General features: G+C 42.0%; 1 protein-coding gene across 3 annotated transcripts in view; it reads right to left on the bottom strand.

Moving 5' to 3' along the window:
- Positions 1-930: 930 nt before the first annotated feature.
- LOC104927641 (protein bicaudal D homolog 1) overlaps positions 931-18,159 on the bottom strand; it is a 51,049-nt gene continuing 33,820 nt past the window's right edge. For 2 of the 3 annotated variants that reach the window (XM_027272101.1, XM_019272988.2), the window contains exons 7-12: positions 14,874-15,371; positions 14,593-14,771; positions 13,768-14,158; positions 13,233-13,427; positions 12,311-12,462; positions 931-11,101 (exon numbers count right to left, since the gene is read on the bottom strand). In XM_027272101.1, coding sequence (XP_027127902.1) covers positions 10,102-11,101; positions 12,311-12,462; positions 13,233-13,427; positions 13,768-14,158; positions 14,593-14,771; positions 14,874-15,371 — 2,415 coding nt within the window. In that variant the 3' untranslated portion in view covers positions 931-10,101. The remainder of the gene's footprint in view (positions 11,102-12,310; positions 12,463-13,232; positions 13,428-13,767; positions 14,159-14,592; positions 14,772-14,873; positions 15,372-18,159) is intronic. The other variant, XM_019272991.2, reaches the window with a different exon arrangement.

The following is an 18,159-nucleotide window of genomic DNA, read 5'->3' as shown; positions in this document are numbered from 1 at the left end:
TACTTGTATGCAGACAAAAGCTTGTATATATGTGTCTGGCCTGCAGTATATGCTACACAATCATAACACCAAGAAATGAAAAGTAGGAGAGTATGCAAGTAACTTATCATGATTAGTGATAGTATTAGCTGTTTGTGGTATGTGTTATTAAATGTGTATCATGCATAAATGTAATCATTCATAAATAATGTATCCAGTTTTAAAGTCTATTTATCAGGTTCTAAAAGAATTCCCACCAAAAACTTTGAGCCAGGAGAATTCTTGCTTGAATATGTTGAAAGACATCACTGGCCTTGAAAAACGCACTCTGTGTAATCTGTGAGGAGCTGTAGAATGTAAACTCCTCTTCAGGTAGTAAACCCCTCCAAACTCTCTGAAAGACTGAAGTGTTAAGGACCTGAGCTTTGCTGTACTTACAGCCCTTCCAACTAAAGCTCAGTATGTCCAAGTAAAGGTGAGCTGAGTCCTATTTCACTTCTATGTCCTGTTCGGGTAACGCCTGAACGACTGTGGTCCTGCAATACTGAGAAGTATGAACATTCATTATCCCTTGGGTTAAGGCCTTCTCAACACTCACTTCTGTAGAGAAAAAAGATATGTATTCTAGATTCACCTCCCTGGTGTGAGGCAGTCCTGCTTAGTGGGCCACACTGGAGTAACACTGGATCAGATAACAACGGGCCTCTACAAAGAGGTTGGAATCCTCCCTAACATTAACTACGATCACTGATTTGCAGCATTTAGTGGTTTTATGAAGAGTTTTATGAATTCATTTTGTGCTCACTGAACCTCAGCTCCACTCAGACTTTCTCATCATTGCAAAAAAGAAAATTCTTCCTGTCAGGACAGTGCCAATATCCATTTGAAATCAAAATGATATCACTGACATTCTTGTTTTTATAGTGTATGGATAAAACAGAAAAAGCAAACTTGAGTATCAGTGGTTTATTTCAGATATTAAAGAGAGGCTTTTAGGGGAGAAATGTTCAAACATATTGCAACAATATTGCTCATTAATGCTCATCAAATACACAACAGTAACATCCTGTTAACCATCTTGAAATCACAGAAATAACAATGAATCAAATTTCTCTGTGACTGAAGTGTTGCAGTATTCAGGCTTCATCAGACGCCTCGGAGACAAAGTGGTGCTTAAACCTAAAGCAGGTAAACTTGCAGAAGGTTTCTATTTCAGTACAGCACAGTGAAGTGAGTAAACCCCATCATTAGGTCTGCCCTGTGCAGAATACACTCACACATTTTTAAATGATGTACATTCCTTTTCTCTCCAGGATGCAGCTCAGATCCAGTTGGGCCCTGTTGGCTTCATCCTTTGGCAGTTGAGTGAGTGCTGCAAGTGACTCAGCGTTTGTGGATTGATAACAAAGTCCTATCTCACTGTGAAGGAGCCTGACTGTTATCACGCTGTCTGAAGTCACATCCAAACACTGCCGCCTGAACAAAGAGGACATGTTGAATATTGACGTGCTGCTGGCGTTTTGCAGCTTTTGATATGACACTAACAGTCACACACAACAGGTTTTGGAATGCGTTGCTTCACTTTGTGCTTATAATCCTACATGGGATTTTCTTCAGTTATTCTAATGACGAGGCAGACTTTATGTGAAGGAATAATACATGTAAAACAGAACAAACATGACAGAGTGCAATGCAATGATTTACACAGAATGATGTTTGGAGCATAAGAGCGAGAATATATACAGCTGCGCATGCTTTATGAAATACACATACTTGTTAACATTACATACAAGTATGTTACTTAGTTAACATACTTGTATGGAGACATACTGTTGTTGTGATACACAGAAATACACACACAGTAACCACTGTGCGTGACACAAAAGAAGATTTGATGAATTTGATTGTGACGACTAAAACAATCAAACTAAATGGATAGATACATGGATAAATAAGTGTTGCAGTTCTGGTAATGGCTGTGTCGGTAGGTTCATGAGGCTCTGCTGGCAGTAGCAAGTGTCACAGTAGCACTTATGCTTCTCCATAGCAATGTAAGTGTGAGCCAGGCACTCCCTGCAGAGGCATTGTGGGACAGTTTGGAGGTGGGTGGGTCCCCCCCCCCACTCCCCACCTGGACAAAATGCTGGGTGAGTCTTCTGGGTCAGGTATCAGGGGTCAGGGGGGACTGAGGAAGCCATACAGGAGGCACTCATGGTGGGCGTCTGCTGGGTGATCCAAGAAGGTCGACACACTGCTGCTGAGAATAATAGAGCAGGGAGCAGAGACCATGACTGAGCTACAATATGAAATATAGGTGTCCGGTCCTTTATATAGCCCATAATGCCTAGCAGCTACCTGCCAAGTAGCGTATTATAACATATTCTTTTGTGAGCATTAATGAAAAGATCATGTTCCTTTGAAGTAATTACCTACAGACCCACACAATATCCATGTCATGTGTCTAATATAACCCATTGTTACCCATCTGTGTTAATGATAAGCTTGAACACTTGAACAGTCAGGGTGTGCGTAGGCACAGTGAAGCTTGGAGATATACGTTTAAATTCCACTGCTCTACTGCTTCTGCTAATGCTAAGAATAATGTTAACCATGTTCACCACTTTGTGTGTCAGCGCGATAACATTTGCCAATTAGCACTAAACAAAAAGTACTAATGGGAATATGCAGGTATTTGGACGACGAACCAAACTGAAATTTTCCTTTGATGATGGCACTAAATTAAATATCCAAAGTCAGTTAATTCTGAGGAGACCATGAATGTCTAAGTTTCAAGGCAATGGATCCAATGGAGCACAAATGTGAAGCTCATGGTGGTGCTAGTCGAAAAAAATCAGTGAGCTCACCAAAGTCAGTAGGACTTTCATGGCAATCCAATCCAATAGCTGCTGAGATATTTCAGTCTCAACTAAAGTGGTGGACCGACCAACCGACATACTGACAGACCTGCATCATGACTACAGCTGTGTTACGATATGCATTGTGGCTCTATAATCCATCCATGACGGCTCCACACAGATCTGATGTAACTTTCGTCACATCACATTCGCGCTTCCTGCTGCTCTCTTAATTACATCATATTATTGCACCTCCCTTCTCTGATTGTCTGACTGGTGCCACCTACTGCTCATCTCCTTAACCAACTCTGAATACTTACAACATGGTCTTTGGTTGGAAACAAACATGCATTTGTATTTTCTTTTGCTGAGTTACTCACAATTCAGTTGAAATACATTACGCACATTATACATTTACGATACATTAGGATGTAAACATGGCTTATGATTGATAAGACCGACTTGTGGTGTAAAGGCGTGTCTCTTGAGTCTGCTGGTAGTGTGACCGTGATGTTGCTTTTACCCGTGAAAGGAGCTGAGGAGGCTCAGATCCTCAGCTCTGGGGAGGGTATGAGGAATGGCACTGTGGCAGAAGGCTGCTGACAATCTGCAAGAGACTGACACTGTTAGACAGACACACAGCACAGATACACACTGTAATAGTTCAGATTTAAACATGAAAGATAATAAATGCTTGTCCAAAGGGGGAAAAAAAGGACTCAGCACTTACCTACACGTCAGTAATGTTATGGTTGGGTTGGATTCAGTATGTTCAAGGAACGTTCTTCCTGTCTTTTTGAGTTTTGTCGTGTGAGGGATTATATTGCTAGGTATAATATATGAATTTTATAACTAGTAATTATATTCTAGTATTATATAGAGGAGAATGATGATCAACCGACTAGAGACAAAATATGACACACAATGTAGTAATTCATAGGTATTTACAGTATATATTAACATAACACTGTACAGTTAAAGCTTTAAAATACTTGGTATGTACACGTGCATTTAAAGTGGTCAGACAGCAAACAGGCATCAGACACATTTAATGAAATGACATTTAACAGTCTGGATGTTTGCACAGCAGGGCGTCAGCTCGGAGGTGCTGCTTACAGTAAGCTGGGGCAGAACTCCCAGCGAAAAAGGTTTGATCACAGTTAAACAAGACTGTAAACCCATAGTGTGGCGTGATGATGTGGGAGAAGATTGGAGTTAGAGCTAGACAGACATTTCATAAAAATGATTGGATCTTAAATCTAGGTGTTGGGGCCAAAAACACACTTTGTCTGTCTAAGCAGAGATCAGACTGAAGACCAAAAAAGACGCAAGGCAAAAAGGAAGAAAACTACAGTACATGCAGTGTTAGCCCTACAGAGGAACCCAAATGCATTAGTTTTCCTTTAGCATGTGGGGCTCCTCATAGTTGGTCCATTAATGTCATCATGGATGTATTTAACAGTTCTTATTCAGACATGCTAACTGATTGTGGAGCTCATCTCTGAATAGCAACAGTTTACATTTGGTGTTTCTCAAACCCGAAAGATGTTTCTGTTCCTCACCAATGCTGACGTCACCTCGCTGCTTCTTCTGTAGCTTCTGTAACTCAATACAATCTTTTGAAAACTATATGTCATCATAACTGTTGGTTTCTCATCTACGCCTACACCATGCTGGCCTCCCTTTCCTCCTGTTGTTACAGCCTTACATGGACTATACGTAATTGACTAGCCTCAACCTGCAAAGGTCTTGTGGGGACTGATTTTACACTGAATTTTAAAAATGTATAATCCTGGTCTAGACAATGTTGAGCAAGGTTACAGTATGATATATACAGCTGGATTTTCTCTGTACTGTTGCAGCATCACTACTTGTACTTTGCTCATTGTGATGGATTTTGCTTTTCAAGTTATTTTAGTTATTTATTCTTCCTTCCTACTTTTTTTTATTTTATGTACAGGCCCCTACATTTCCCCTACAATTCACCTACATCACAAACAATACTTATTTTCATTTTCTGTATCAGCAAGATGTGGTCATATATGGCACTTTTTGAGCAAACGGCTTCAGTTTTTTCCACTGACAGACCAAACTTGAGAGGACCCACACACATAAGGTATTTGGTTCTCTGTGTGGCTACTACAATCTTGGTGTGCAAAGGTTTCTTGGTTATCTAGATAGTGTAGCTGCCTTTTAAAAATCCTAACCTAGAGCTCTCCCAACATATTCTTAGTCTCAGTCACATACTAAGGAAAAGGAGTATGCCATTTGTTTGGTAATAGTTCAACCTATAACACTACCTTTCTCTCTTCAATAAGATGATTTCTTTATGGAATGTCTGTATGAGAAAACTCCTTTCACTGGATTAGAATAAAGTCACTCTCTTGCTTCGAAGCAATAATGCAACGCTTTTGGACAAAATAATAATAATAAAAAAACTGTGAAATGAATACTTTCACCAATACAATGTAGTACGATAAGTACCTCAATATCACACTGAACAAATACCCTTTACAGTGTCTTTCTCTCCAAACCAACCTTCAACACTTGGCATATCATTCACTCCAGAGATGGCTGCCAATACTAGTACACCATCAAACAGCAGGCCAGCTACCTACATACACATACATGAAACTATACAACTAGTTTTCCAATAGGTGTACCATGGGGCAGAAAACGACATTTGACAGACTTCAGCTTGTCATTAGTAAAATTTTCCCCTAATCAAAATTTATCAATAGTTTGTATGTTGGTGGAGAACAGGGAGAACGTTTGTCTGTGTGTGTGTGTGTGTGTGTGTGTCAGTGCATGTCATTTGTCTGTTTGGACAGAGCAAGGGTATCACAGAGAGGAGATCACACTGGTTTCCTTCTTTTACCTCAGCCAAAATTTAGATTCCACACAACAAATGTTTCAAGATTCTTCTTCTTCTATTTGAGACCGCTTTGGATTTGCCTTGACTAATAGAATCTTAGAAATGTAAATGAAGGTAAATATACCATAATGTAGTAAATATTAGTCTGTCTAAGCAATAAGAAATGCAATATTGCTGACTAGCTGAGACAATGACAGCAGACACTAATATTTACCAAACGCATTTCACCCAGATGGAAAAAACATTTCAAGCTAACATCAGATACATCAGATCTTCCTTTTAATAAAGCATCAGTGGTTCCACATGGCTGAGGGTGTATTATTACTGATTATATGGACCTTCATTCAAACTCATCAACATTACTGCTGACAAATTTCAAAATCTGTGTATTACATTTAATTAAGCCATTCTTTCTTTTCACTAATGTGTTTAAATCAACCTGAAATTCTTTGCATCATCACACAGCGATGGACAAAAGTGAACGCTAACTGTATTTTCTACATCACTATCTTCTGCAACGTGGTCATTTCAGCAGCTCGTAACATTTGTAACGGGAGGAGTGATAAAAAATACAAACTCAGCACATGGCTCTCTAGTGACCTATGAGGCAGCAAAAAAACTATGTTATGGGAGTATAAGTCAGAAACAGAAAAAAACATGACCTTTTACAAATATGATACTATTCCCAATTTACACTATTGGGAATAGTAGCCATTTTATTCACTGGCTGCTGTACTATATCTTCCAGCCACGTTAGTGACAGCACTGAGCACATTCATGCCTTGACATTAATCTTATAGGTAGCTGAGAATATTTCCTGTCATGAAATTATTTTTAGCATTCTTCCTGTAATAAATTGTATGAGCTGCTCAATAACTGAAATGCCCAAGTTCTTGTAGTCAGAGATGCAGAACATATATAAACGATGTGCTGTTAAATCAGCAAGTTTCAACTAAATAAGTAAAGTAGAAGGAAAAATATATTATACAGCATCATTTAGAAAACGGTCAGCAGTAAATGATGTGATTTGTACTACATTGTGTCCACCAAAGAGAGTTATCAATATATGTTCCCGTTATCTGATTCAAATTACACACTGAGGTCAGGCTTCAAAGAACCTGATTGGCTTTAGTTCTAAAACATTTTGTTATCATACTTTTCTTTCGTTCTTACGTTCACAATGTTCCATTAGGAAATCATTGGAGCATTACAGAAAATATAAAGAAGTCTACTCCTCAAATGCTATTTCATCTTTAAAAAAAATTTGATTGTAGAGCTTCATTGGTTAACAATAGGGGGAAAAAAATAAAGACCAGATGTGGGCCCTTTGGGGCAAAGACGTCTTTCAAAAGAGCCAATCAGTAATCTGAAAAAAAAGGTGCTGTCAAATGAGTTTTTGCCCCACGTTGCATATTGAAAAACCTCTGTGTTGTAGTCAAGAGGGTGCAGCCATTTACAGTATTAGACAAAAAACAGGCTTCAACAGACAACAGTGATAGTCTGAATTAATAAGGAAAGAAAGAAGAAAAGTGGTGATTAAAGGTTCCAATGATGCAAATGGGAAGAAGGAAGGTGTACATGGGTTGTATATTTGCAAAGTTCATATTCTGGACAGCACCCAGACAAAAAAAATATCTACTGACAGGTAAGTTTTATATGACTTTGCTGAGTGATTTTCCACCCCACTGAAAGCAATCCGAACCAAAGAAAACACACAGAAAACCAGCATTTAAGCTTGAGGTGCAGGTGTGGAAATGAAAAATAAAGTAAGCACATTAAAAAGGTTTCCAGACAGGCATTTGTTATTAGGCTACACTGCTGTATAATAGGCTTTGTAAGGCACACACAGACACAGGGAATACGGTATCATGTGTGCTGAACTGGTAGGATCACAGATATGTTGATGCTATCCTTCATCAAAAAACATTTTGTGGAAGAATGAGAAGATCAACATCCATCTGTGAATCCAGTACAGAGGTGTGGATGAACTGGTGACTTCCTCTTTAACCCTGTATGATAGCCAAACAAAATAGTTCCTGTAACTGTAATTATGGGCAGCAGAGTGGGAAAAACCCCAGCCTCCTAGTTCTAATTCCGAGTCAAAGGTATCAGGAATCACTGACAGCTTCTTATTGCCTACTTGGCAGAAAGTGTCAAAGTTTCAACAAGCCTCCAAAATAACTGCTACCATCACTGGCAGTTACAAAAAGAATATCTGAAATCAAATCCAGACTCTTGTTCAGTTGACTCAGCTAATTTAAGCAAAGCATAAGTTATAGTAATAGTTTCCCCCTGTTTGAAATCGTTGTGCTACACAAACCCAACCTGTCTCTGTACTGGACACCCAGATGAAATTGATATCATTCTTCTCTCATTTCAGAATTCCTTTAACTTCACTAGAACTTTACTCTAACCTTCATTTCTAATCTGGGAGATGCGTTCTGTCAGTCAGGTTTGGTTGTCATTCCAGGTTGAATGACGTGTCACGCTCCCTGAGTTTGGTGCAGTGCTGTGAACAAGCCTTCCACCTGAATACATTCCTTCTGTGTTACTGGACCAACCTCTGCAGATGGCTTCAGAGGCACAAGACGGTGCTACATTGTGTATAACTCTGAAGTCAGCCATGATGGTGAGTCAGAATAGTCTTGAATCTCTTCCTCTTCCTGTCGGTGTGTGGATGTTAAGCTGTGGTTGTACTTTGAAAGTTTGTTGAGTGAGTTCCCCAATTTCCCCATTTGTGGGATTTATTTGTTTTGAGAAAAAAGTATTATCTTGACTGACTGATTTAAAGATTTAATCAACAACTGGTTTGGTCTGGTTTGGGGTCCAAAATGAGCAAAGAATAAAAAATAAGCTGCTTTGCACAAGGGTTCAGATCTTTTTGTTACATGCAAATATGTCTTGTTTTACAATATACTTAAATTAGGTTCAAATGAGAAATGAGGAGAAATCAATGTCAGACTAATAAGACACATCCCAGAGCTTACTCCAAGTCATATTGCTTCTTTTTACAGTGACTAGACTAGACTATGGGATTCAGCTGATCCTACACTGGTCATATGCCATGTTTGGGAGCGCTCCACCTCCCTTCCGCCTTCTCATACTACCACAACCTTCAATACAGCCTGCACCTCAGATCCATTTTTAACATGGAAGGGGAAGGAAGTCTGCAGTATAAGAGCATCCAAATGTGAACATGCATAGCTGTGTACATGGCTATATAAGAAGAAACCACTAGGTGGTGCTAGAGAGGAGCAGACTGATGATGGCCACAACCCTGGACAAGAAATTAAGAAGTATACCCCCCATTGAGGCGTGTTAATGTATTCATTTTGGAAAGTGTGACAGAACATATACCAATGACTAGTTCATCAATCGTTGTCCACAGCTGCATCATCATACAATAAGTGTGTGAGAGATTATAGAGTGAAATCAAAGCTGAAACCATGAAGGAGTCAGTATGTTTCAGTGTTCATGTTGGAAGGCCAAGCAGCCCCTCAAACAGTGTATCCTCACAGCCTTCCAACGTTTGAATTCATGGGGTTTTGTAACTTTTTGAAACTGACAAGATAACAAGCATGTTGACTTGGCATGGCTGCAGTGACTGGCCTTGTGTGTGTAGGCAGAAAACATACAGGCTCTCTTTTTATTATTCTTCAACTACTACCACCAAGCTCCTTTGAGGAAAGATCATCATGTCTCACCCCTCTCTAGGACAACAGACATCTCACCCCACCATCTGGGTGGCCATCCAAAACAGCTATGAACATTTCATATAACTCATTTGTTTGAATCAACCTTCAGAGAACCCTTAAGCATTATCAACAAAGGAGAATGCTTGCACTGAATGGCATGGTTTACAGTGTTTGTGTATACAGTATATGAGACTCACTACCATTTAAAACAGAGTGGATATTACATTGAATATAGAGGAGGTTTTTTAATGTGTCGTGGCCCTCGTCCGATCCTATCAAAGTGTCCACCAAGTAGCCAGTCAATGTCTGAATGTCTCTGTGTTTGAATCACTTCATGCATGTGTGGTCTCAACCTGAAGAACCTAAATGCTAAAAACTCTCATTAAAAAGTCTCTATTATCCTCCTCCTGTGGACCAATCAGCAGCCTCAGAATAAAAGGAAGGCCGGGCCGCTTGTGCTCCTTACGTCAAATCCCTGAGCAAAGTCACTGAACATTCAGAACCCATTGGCCAAAGCTTAGGCACAGGAAAACAGGGAACTGGGAAACAGGAAACCACTCTGTCCTCCTCTCTGTGAGCCCATACTCTCTCAGGTGACAAAAAGAGAAGGATGATGGGAGCTGCAGTTTTACTGTCAATAAGGAGCGTGGTGGAAAAGCCTTCAAAAGGCTTACAGTAAAGGGCTTAGAGTAGGGCATCATTGCCGAGGCCGGTAGGAACTGTAATATCTGGGGTAGAGGGGTGTGTAATGGGTGGAGTGGGTGTAGGAATTAGAGGGGGTAAAAGCAGAAGAGGAGCTGTAGTAAGCAGAGGAATAGCTGTTAGACGAAGAAGGGGAATGGGAGGAGTAAGAGGAGGATGAAGAAGGAGTGTGGAGGACAGAAGAGCGTGTCAGGCTGGACAAGGGACGAGTTCGGGCTGAGGGGCTCCATGTGGAGCGCCTCAGCCCAAGAACAGGGGACCGGTAGGGAGAGGAGGGGGCAGATCCTGGCTGGGTGGGCCTGGTGGTGGTGGTGGATGAGGGCGAGGCTTGAGAGTCTGGGGTGTGCCTGGAGAGGCCAGAGCTACGGGAGAGAGCTGGGGAGATGTTGACACTGAAACTGTGGGAGTCAACCACAAACGTCCGCACCCCCAGGGTCCACTGAGAGTGAGCCAGCCTCAGAGGGGTTGAGGGTGAGGTCCGCGTTGAAGGAGAGGATGGGGCCTCCAGAGAAGGGGGGTTCTCTGGCACTGGAGGGCCAGCCAATGAGGTGACTGCTGATGATGACGGACTGCGAGGGGGTATGTGTGACGTAGGGGAGGTGAGAACGGAAGCCAGAGCTGCAGCAGCTGCACTGACCACAGACGGGCTAAGGGACACAGTGGGATCATCAGGAAGAACTGACGTAGGACTAGTAAGGGCTGAAAGGGAGAGGCTAACTGGGGCCAAGGCTGAAGTGGAGGGTTCGTCTAGGTTGGCGGCCGAAGCGGAGGCCGGTGGACTTACTTTGGGGGTGGTGGTCTTCCTGCGTGCTAGCCTGCTCCCGCGGGTGCGGTGGGTCTGCTCTTGATCGAAGGCCAGATCCTCCAGGCGCTGGGTGAGGGCCAGTTTCTGCTGGATGGCCATGCGCAGGAGGGAGTTCAGAGTCTTCTTCTCATCCTCGGCTGCAGCCAGCTGTCTCTGCATCTCGTCCAGCTGGGTCATATACTCGTCACACCTGAAGAGATAAGGAAAGAAAATCAAAATGAAAGAGAAGGACAAGCCAATTTATGTCTGTTTCTTGAACAAGCATGATGACATTCTGGAACCACCATTAACACATGCTGCCTTTTTATTTAAGGTTTTATATGTCCGAGGGAACGGTACGCAACTCGTTAAGTGACTTTGAGAAGTGATGGTAGGGGGATTCCGTTACCTTTAGACAGAGCTGGCAGAGCTCTTATCCAATTTCCTATCTTTGTTCTAAGCTAAGCTAGCCAGTGGCTGGCATACACAAGCATACACAAGAGGCAGAGAGTAGAGACACAAGAGTCATAGAGTAGAGACACAAGAGTCATAGAGTAGAGACACAAGAGTCGTAGAGTAGAGACACAAGAATCATAGAGTAGAGACACAAGAATCATAGAGTAGAGACACAAGAGTCATAGAGTAGAGACACAAGACTCATAGAGTAGAGACACAAGAATCATAGAGTAGAGACACAAGAGTCGTAGAGTAGAGACACAAGACACATAGAGTAGAGACACAAGAGTCGTAGAGTAGAGACACAAGCATCATAGAGTAGAGACACAAGAGTCGTAGAGTAGAGACACAAGAATCGTAGAGACACAAGAATCGTAAAGTAGAGACACAAGAGTCATAGAGTAGAGACACAAGAGTCATAGAGTAGAGACACAAGAATCATAGAGTAGAGACACAATAGTCAAGAGTCTTTCCTCTTCTATAAAAGTGAAAAACTAATGAAAATATGAGTCACTTCATTTGCTATTAAAAATTTGCTATGAACTAAGTTGGCATGTAGCCCTTATCAATCTGAGCTCAGTTCAGAAAACAAGCATTTTAAAAGTTGTTTGCATCTGAGCCTTTGTACATGAGTACATGGGCACCCCCGAACACAGACTTTAAAAATCACTGCAAATCTGTTTCAAAGTGCTGTATGTGGGTTCAGCAGTTCATAGTTTCTAGAGGGAATAAACACAAATGATCCCAGTGTGATATTGTAACCTCTCTGCATTTCTGTTAAGAAAGTTTGGAAAGTGTATTACAGTGTAAACAATCTTGAACAGTCATTCTTTAAAACAGCATTATTTGATGTTTTGTATATAATCTGTGGCTTCATCACTGTTTATCAAAGTTTCAAATTGTGATTGTTAATCTAAAACAATATTGAGTAGTAGGCTTAAGTATCGTGTGTTTCATCTCTGACCTGGTGGCAAACATGGCTCGCAGAGAGGAGAAAGTGGCAGCGTCCTCCTTCAGGGCCTTCAGCTCGTTCCTCAGCTTCATCATGGTGTCTGTCACCATGGACTTCTCCGCCTCATACTTACTCTTCAGGTTGGCCAGGGCCCCCTCTGCCGTCTGGATGAACACACACAGATCATTAATTCTGTTCACATTCACTTTCCTTAGCGCAGGTTATATTTCCCGCTATCACATTTAATCACATGATGGCTACACTGTTTGCATCTGCTGCTATAAAAACAGTGCTTACAGTGCAGCTAATGCATCCTGAGTCTTTAGTACTCTTTACAGGAAGTGGCTCGTGAAACTTGTGGAGGCTGAATTATTGTGGCATTAAAATTGTCATTGTCTAGAGTATAGTTTGCACTCTAACTCCAAATCGGATTGGCCAGACATTCTCTCAGTGGATAATGTTAGCTGTAGCATCAATTTACATTCTATCACTGATGCACACATTCATTGGGGAGAAGCCGTATAAAACAGGTAATATAAAGTGTTTGGGACAGCCAACTAATGTTGATGTGTTTCAGGGAAGTGTAGGCCCATAAACAGTTGGACTATAAACTGCTGGACTCATTCCCTAGAGGTATTGTTAACCCCAGCACCAGTGGCTTTTTCATATTTTTCTGTCTTTTGTGTGTGGTTAGAGTGTTGTCAGGTTATCAACTGGATGAGTATATAGTTTAAGCTGATGTGGCATCTCAGTGATCATATGATTAGAGAGGAATCTTGGTCCTATGACCCAAACATCATGATGAAGTCAGCTGCATGTAAAGACCAACAGTCATGCCATATTATTACTCCAAATGAGTATGAGTCCAAACTATTGTTACACTTGTCGGTATCATTCAGTTGCACTCATGACATGAATACTTCACATAGCTAACCTGCTTGTTAGCCTTGAGCACCAGTCTGAGGGTTGCTATCTGCTCTCTCTTGGTGCTGAGCAGAGACTTGAGCTTCAAAATCTCCTCCATGCAGCTTTCTTTGTCCTTGTCCAGAATAGGGGCCAGTTCCCTGGCTGCAGCTCTCTGTCTAGACAGCTGCAGAGATCTGTCTACTGCTCGCTGGAGGTGCTTCACCTGGGAGAGAAGACGAGAGGCGGAGGAGATAGTAGGTAAGGATGAGGAGATGAGGATCCATTTCAAGGTCTTTAAGAGGGAAAGTGAGAGTGAGAAAGGAAGTTATCAAGGAACTGAGGGTGGAGAAGAGTTATAAGTTATAAGGAGGCCAAAAGGAAGAATTTCATGTGTGGAGAAAGAGAAGAGAGGAGGAGGACAGGAAGCATAATACACAGCTGAAAAAGCAGGAAAAAACAGAGGTGTTGTATCTTAGGCAAGAAATTAAAAGAGGGAATAGGAACAGAAATTCTGTAGAGACAAGGGGAAGGAAAGGAGATAGAGACTGAGAACTGTGCTCTACCTGGTCTCTGATGATGGCGTTGAGGTTGTAGATGTTCATGGGCTCCCTGCGCAGCTCACCAACTGGTTCCAGGGCAGGTGATGATGATGATGACGATGACGAAGAGGCACTGATGCTGGGCGAGCGGGTCGGAGGTGTGCAGGGCGGCAGGCTCTGCTCAGATGGCACATGGAGGCTCTCTATGTCCCCCTCCTTCTCCTCCCTTCCACCCTCCCCAGTTAAGGGCTCCTTGGATGGAGACTCTGAAGGGCTCCGTGACTCCCCAGAAGTTGAGGTTGTCGAAGCAACAGCGGCCAGCCGCCTGGCAAGGCGTGGTGTGAGGAGAACTTTGCTGTTGTCTGAAGACATGGCTTTAAGACTGGCACTGAGGCCCCTAAGCCCTCTGCCTTGTCTGGAAGAAAAACAAAGTAAATTTGAACATTGAGTGAGGTAAATGCTCCAACCTGGTGTTATCAAGGTGAGGTCTGACAGCCAGCCGTATCCTTCTACTGGTAAAAGTACCCTCTTGAATTAACTTATGGTAGATAAAAAGTGCCGTATAGGAGACAAACCCTGCCCTGCCCTTTAGGGTGGTATCCCTATCCCTGACCAAGCTGAAATACATCACAACTGGTGCCTCACTGCACAAACAGCCTGAGTCAGCCTGAGCTGCTTGCTGTGGCAAATGTTGCTAGTGTTCAAGAACTGGTGGACACAAAGGGTGGAACAACTCTAGAAGGAGCTTTGCTAGCCAAAGAGGTCCTACATGCAGCATGCATCACTTTGAGAAATCTCGCTCCAGCTTATGATGTTACATGTGTCCTACTAATAAAACAACAGTCAGACCTGTAGTAGTCCAGCATGACACGATTGGGTGTCTCGTTGTTGCACAGACAGACGTGGTGGTACAGCTGGGCAAGCTCCTCGCTCAGTGTGACCAACTCATCCTGAGCCACGTTTAACGCCCCCTGGCTCTCACTGGCTGCTGACTGAGCTGTTTTCAACTCCAACTCCAGGCTAGAAATCTGAGAGGACAAAGGAAATCCATTATCTCTGTTACTCGTATCTCATCTCGTATCGTATCTCTCATTCTGTTCAAACAGACACAGTCAGTGTGACATGGTTACCTTCTCCCGTCCCTCCCGGCAGCTCTTCTCCAATGAGGCGACCTGTCTTTCCAGCTTCTGGAGATGAATGTTTCTCCTCGGCTTCTCCTCTGCTGCTCCCTGTACACACTGAGCCAGTCTGTCGTGAAGAGCTCTCACCTCTGCCTTGAGCTCCACCACCTCTGTCACAGCCACACGGTACTTGCACTGCAGGATCTCCAGACCTGGTGTCTGGTATGAAAATACCTGACTTTTGTTCAGTGTCTCATTCTTATCCTCTTCAGTTTTTTCTCCCTCTTCAGCCTCCTCCTCATCCCTGTCTAGCTCCATCAGAACCTCATGGTTGAGATGAGAGGTGGCACTGGAGTGGGCCCTTCGATGCAGGCGTCGGAGGGTAATGATTTTCTGGCTAAGGCGGAGGGCCTTCTCATGCTGCTCGGATAGGGCCCCCTGGGTGTGTTGGAGTTGAGTCTGGGACTCCTGCAGACTGCTTATCAGTGCTACCTTTTCGCGTTCAACCTACAGGGGGCAGCAGCAAGATTAGGGAAACAGCATGGTATGTTCCTGGGCTTCTTTTACACACAAACCAATCAAGATCAAGAGTCCAGATTAAATTCTGCAGCTTCATCTTCAATACTGTCCTGAAGTTTAAATCCTCTGAGTGGTTGTCTTTGCAATGGTAGAGTCCAGATAACAGGATATTACACTGACTTCCTAAATGACTGTTCCCAGCTCACCCATCACAATAATCTAAGCTCCAGGTCTGTATCAAACATCTTATAATGTGAGCTTTTCGTAAATGAACTGGAACCCTCTGAACCTGCTGCATGAGTCATCGGGTCTGCCTCTATTATTCGAAACATGTTTATGTTCTCAGTAACTGAGTGAGCCTACAACAGCCAGTGAGATGGAAATTTTCCAGGTGGACCTTTGGATTGGTGAGCACAAAGATGAGCAGCCTGCAGATTTGTCGTACACACATTGGATCAATGTAGCTAGAGCTGCTATGTCCGGACATCAGACAAATGAGCCAAAATGGGACAGACAAAGATGATGTGTAATCCTGTGGAGTTTCTTTGTTTTTGTTTTTGATGAGTGGTTCCTCACTTTGTTTGTATCTGGTGCTCTACATGTATTGTCATGAGGAAGCACATTAAGTATATATGGGTAAGATAAGATGATCGTATGATGATAAAGGTAAAGGTCAATTAGGTTTCAAATGTTTAGATAAAAACTGACTTTGCTTATGCTGTGTGAGGACTGTACTGTACTGTGAGGTAAAGATAACTGTGTGTATTATTATTTTCATATGTCTGCAGTAAGTCTATAATTTGAGGACCTTCAGATGGACATTAGCATTATGTCAAACACAGATTCTTCATTCATTTGAGCCACTGCACAGGGATCCAGATACTCAGCAAAGAGCCTGAGTTTGAACCTGGCTTAACTTTTTGTCTCTCCCAACCCATGTCCCCCAAAACCATCTGCTGAAAGGCTGAAATGCCAACAACGTAATGTTCATTGCATGTCTGGCTTCTATCACAGGTCAGAGACACACTGACACACAAACATCGCTTTCCACCCAACTAAGCACATCCATAACCCGACCTGAAAGACTTTAAATATACACTGAAACATGAAAACTGTCACAGATCTTCCAAACCTGAGCCTGCTGATGGAACTCTGATTAAAGACAATACTTCAACTTCTATCAGGTATAAAGAAACAACGCTGCAGTACAAAAGTGGATTCATTAAAATTTAAAAAGAGCAGACAGAAGCAGCAATGAAACCCACCCATCAACCAGAGAGTGGTCGATAATGTAGTGCGTCAGTTGAGATATAAATAAACTCTTCCTGCAGCACAGCCTATCAGAGAGCCTGAAGTGAGCAGGTGGATGGATGGGATTACACCTACAGGAACTGAACCAGATACACACACGGTGTGTATACACACATCATATAAGCTTTGTGGGGATCTGAGCACTAAGTAATTGGCTGTAACGTTTGATAAATGCCCTGAGAGCTTGTGAACATATGAGAGGAAGTTAAACAAGAATGAGTGTGTGTGAGAGGAGGAGACAAAGGGAGAAAGTGAGAGACAGGATGCTTTACGCAGTGGGGATACTGTATGACAGCATGGCTTTACTGTAAATTATTCATTAGCCGTGTGTTTCTAAAGAGGGGTCTGCTGCTGGATTCTGAAAGCAGCAAGAACTGATCTCTGCTTTAATGACAGCCTGGTTGCTTTTCCAACAGTTTTGAAGGTCTTGAAGGTGCACATGCTTCACCACATATTATATACATAAAACATATCAACAGATAATGACATGTATAACACTGGGACATTATGAAAATGTTTTAAACATGCAAAGAGATGTTGGTGGAAGTAAGTTTCACAGTTTGGGGCCTAACCCCCCCCCCCCCTGTAAGAAGTAGCTGATTAGATCATCTATGAGCACTTTCAGACTCGCAGGTTGTTAAAAGATCTATTACTGTATATAGTCTGTGGCCAGCACAAGTGTGCTTTAGTTTTCTTTGGTTAATGTCCATTATATTAAAAGCCGGAAACTCTAAACCAGTTGTGAAAGCAGGAATATGACTTGCAGTTCACGTTTTGAAAAAATCTAAACATTTCTATTTGATGACGAGGCTGTCTGCATGCTTCTCTTTCTGTCTGTCTGTCTCTGTTTTGTTACAAAAGACCAGTTCAACATCCCAGAGTCCACCAGATGTCTCAGTCTGTGGTAATGAAATGCTACAGCCAATTCATGCTTACTTGCTCTTTAGAGGTAAGATTAAAGTCAAATATGACCCCTAGGTTTCAGGCATAGGGAGCTAGGTAACCCAAAGAAAATAAAAGGAAATTCTAAAACCTTAAACTGAAATGACTAATTAGAGATAGGCCTATTATTAGCTCAATTAAGCCAAAGGCATGTACAACTGAAAGAAAAGCATCCAGTGACTAATGAACTGTTAGAGAGTGGTGGGACACAGCAGGGGGTCTTTAACCTTTTTCAGCCCAAGGACCCCATGGACAAGAGACAAACAGAACAGGGACCCCCACATGTGTCACATTTTAAGCTTGGCCTATAATAACTTTCATATTTACTTTATTCACCTTTTATTTCACCTTATTACCCTATTTATATACTGGATTAATAACCTATATGTGTTTATGATTGATACAAAGTTCATGCATAATGTAATAATAATATATAAATAGTAATAGTTTTTGTAAAAGTAGCTTATTATTGCATATTAATGTTTGCAGTTTACTCAGTATCATTTTTGTTATATTTTTTTAT

Source organism: Larimichthys crocea, chromosome XX, assembly GCF_000972845.2.
Source record: "Larimichthys crocea isolate SSNF chromosome XX, L_crocea_2.0, whole genome shotgun sequence".
NCBI lineage: Eukaryota > Metazoa > Chordata > Actinopteri > Sciaenidae > Larimichthys > Larimichthys crocea.
The sequence above is the reverse complement of the archived record's forward strand: the minus strand, read 5'-3'. Positions and strand labels throughout refer to the sequence as shown.